At 38.6% G+C, this 3,535-nt stretch overlaps 1 protein-coding gene across 3 annotated transcripts in view; it reads right to left on the bottom strand.

Moving 5' to 3' along the window:
- Window positions 1-138: 138 nt before the first annotated feature.
- Window positions 139-3,535, bottom strand: part of LOC108694517 (glycine-rich cell wall structural protein 1.8-like) — a 6,062-nt gene continuing 2,665 nt past the window's right edge. Inside the window, exons 4-6 of one of the 3 annotated variants that reach the window (XM_018204082.1) lie at window positions 2,059-3,102; window positions 1,621-1,881; window positions 139-867 (exon numbers count right to left, since the gene is read on the bottom strand). In XM_018204082.1, the coding sequence (XP_018059571.1) occupies window positions 641-867; window positions 1,621-1,881; window positions 2,059-3,102 (1,532 nt within the window). In that variant the 3' untranslated portion in view covers window positions 139-640. The other 2 variants (XM_018204079.1, XM_018204081.1) reach the window with 2 other exon arrangements.

Here is a 3,535-nt window from a genome sequence, read left to right as displayed (position 1 = left end):
ATATATATATATATATGTATATATTGTATATACATATATTACACATGTATATTAAAACCATTCTGATTACAGAATATCTCAGGTAAGTATAAAAATGATTTAGTCTGAGGCAGATATGTCATTAATTAATTGAAAACGGATTTGTCTATAAATTATATTTCTGTGAGTCAAAGAAGCCTTTTGTCTTAAATTCTGATGTCGTAATTTCCATTTTACACATTTCATTAAATTGAGCAAAACAATATTCGATCTGCCTTCAATATGATTTGCAATACAAATACAAATAAATAGTTATCCTTACATATTTTCTAATAAATGCTCAAGACTGTTTATCTATTTTTAAAATTTAACTTTTGATATTAAATCTCCAATTTACAATCACAATTTTTAAGAATACGTTCAAATTTATAACTGTAATTATAAATTTAAACATATTTATTAATAGACAGTTTTATGATATGCATACTTCTAATTTTTCAATAATCTCTAATTCTCGTCGCAAAATTAAACAATATAATATTCATACCGTAAATAAGTTTGTTCGTGGAACATCGAAGTATAAATCAGAGTATTATATCGCTACTATGGCCAAGAAGACTCTTTCGAGTCTCCTCGTCGATTTATTTCATTATATCACAATTTAATTAAAGATCAACATATCCTTGGTATCGGCTGAAGCTGATGCTTGGCTCGACGCTGAACTTTTCGGTCCTATTTCACCGTAAGATCCTGAAGACGCACTGCTGGACGCGTCGGCTTTTGCGGATCCTGATCCATTAACGTAGGCTGACGATTTGCTGTTTGCTGATGCCGATCCACCGCCGGACGCAATTGCATTAGAAGACGCCTGTGCGTTGGCGTTTGAGCCTGCGGGATAGCGAATCATTTAATTATGATCTGTCCTGACGCTACAGCCTCCGCCATAGACAATGCTGATGCCTTGGCCTCGGGGCTTAGGTCTGTGGAAAAATGAACACGAAAAGCTCTGTTATGATCGATGAATCCCGATATAAAAATATTTCCATAAATCATATGTAGAGCTTTTAACTGGGTTATCTAGCGGAGTGCAGGATGAGTCTTTTATCATTGTTCCACCCAATTTTCGTAATTCATGAACGAAAGTGTTAGAAACATGCGTGACAATGTGATACTTGGTATTCTGTGATTTAGAGACTTTGATTTGTATTGACACTAAAGGATTGATTTTCTCGAACGTGAACTCTGGTTATTAATCTATCATGATATAGAGACTGAATAATTTTTCATCTCTTATGTAACACGCGAGATAAATTATGCGTTAGAAATTGTTAAGACAGAGGCATTGTTTGTTCAATGATCATTTGATGAATATTTGCATACATGCAATAAAATGTTATGTACGTCAAAGATAAACGTCAACAAGGCATTACATAATGACGATAATAATTTAAAGGAAGTTGTGCTTATTTCTAATAAAATAGTAATTATGTTAGAAAGCAATTTAAAAAATTACGTGTATTAATTATGCAGTAATTTTCCGAATTTTAGGATTTACCATTAATTTTTAAAGGAATTGTTTATTTAGTTTATTATACAGGTCCCTACACGCAACACAGATTTATATTTAAAATACATATATACCTCCTCCGCCAAATCCGCCTTGATTACCGAATCCGCTTTGACCACCATGTCCTCCGGCATATCCTTTAACATCGTTTCCGTATCCACCAGAGCCATTACCGGTACTTCCAGCATTAGCATTGGCGTTACTATTGGCATTAGCACCAGAAGAACCAGCGCCATATCCGCCGAGATTCAGACCGGAAGAGCCACATTGTGCACATCCATCATTACCATAGCTATTGAGTGAGCCTTTGCCAAATCCTCCGTGACCTCCAGATCCTCCAGGGATAGTTCCATGAATAGTTCCGGCGGCTCCGGCATTAGCATTGGCATTAGCGTTGGCATTAGCGTTGGCTCCGGAAGAACCTCCAGCATGTCCACCGTGAATATTTGCACCATTATTTCCAAATCCACTACCTTGACTATCGAAAGAGCCACCACCATATCCGGAGGATCCTCCAGGGATAGTTCCATGAATAGTTCCGGCGGCTCCGGCATTGGCGTTGGCGTTAGCGTTGGCTCCGGAAGAACTTCCAGCATGTCCATCGTGAATATTTGCACCATCATTTCCAAATCCACTGCCTTGACTACCGAAAGAGCCACCACCATATCCGGAGGATCCTCCGTGACCTCCGAAAATGGATCCATGTCCACCAGATCCTCCAGTGTTAGTGGCACCAGCGTTAGCATTAGCATTAGCATTCGCACCAGATGAACCATCGACTTGTCCTCCAAATCCATCAAAGTTTGGACTAGAACCGTGACCTTCGTAACCACCAAGAACTCCCGAAGATTCGCCACCATGCCCACCAGAGCTAACTATCGGATTTTGTTTGATCGGACCTCCTCCAACACTACCGGCTCCAGCGTCAGCATTAGCATTGGCGTTGGCACCAGCATTAGCTCCCGCCGATCCGAATGAGCCAGGGTATCCTCCGGATGATTGTCCCGGATAAGTGGTAGAAAGGCTCCCCCCTTTAGGTTTATCGCTCAAAACGCTCGAACTTCCTGGATAGTTTCCTCCTCCTCCGACATTTTGGGATACGCCACCATTAAGAAATGGATTATTGGTACCTATCGGTTTTTCTCCAGCGATAGCACCAGCTCCAGCATTTGCATTAGCATTAGCACCGACGTTGCTACTGGAATGTCCGCCGGGATTCAGAAAAGGATTATTATCGCCAATTAGATTTTGTCCTGATGATTCTATTGGGTAACTGCCACCTTGTTGATGTCCGCCTTGTTGATATCCTCCTAATTGATATCCGCCTTGATGTCCGCCTTGTTGATATTCACCTTGCTGATATCCACCTTGTTGATATCCACCTTGCTGATTTCCATCTTGTTGATAATTGTGTCCATTTCCGCCGTTTGCACTCGCACCTGCTTGAGCATTAGCATGGGCATTAGCATTAGCATTTGATCCAGCGCCATTGGATAAAAACGGATTGTCTTTATATCCAGGATAGGTTCCTTGAATACCGCCATTTCCACTACCAGCTGTAAAGAAATATTATAAATTATTTTTTTCATCGTATTTATATAACTAATAGTTATACATATATGATCTAATACATATAAAAACATATAAAAACATATCGTTACAAATACTAAAATTAAATTATCACATGACAAAGTAACGAAGTTCATGCTCTCAGTCTCAGTCACGCATAATTTATGTCAGATTCTTAATTTCGAGTTTCTTTCATTTAGAGTGCTTGTCATGATGAGGAAAACAAAGAAAATGCATATCAGCAGCGTCCTTGTTTCTTGTCATTACAGGAATGTTTTGTTAAAGAATGTACTATGTTTGTCAACTTTCAACTATAATACAAATATAAGAAAAATGTCTTCATTCTTACAAATCTTCATTCTTACAATTTACATGTCCTTGAATGCGATTTCCGTCCGATATAAAATCTATGCAGGATGC

The sequence above is a fragment of the Atta colombica genome, unplaced genomic scaffold, assembly GCF_001594045.1.
Source record: "Atta colombica isolate Treedump-2 unplaced genomic scaffold, Acol1.0 scaffold12, whole genome shotgun sequence".
Taxonomy (NCBI): Eukaryota; Metazoa; Arthropoda; class Insecta; order Hymenoptera; family Formicidae; genus Atta; species Atta colombica.
Note: the sequence above shows the minus strand (reverse complement) of the source record. Positions and strands in the feature narration are given on the sequence as shown.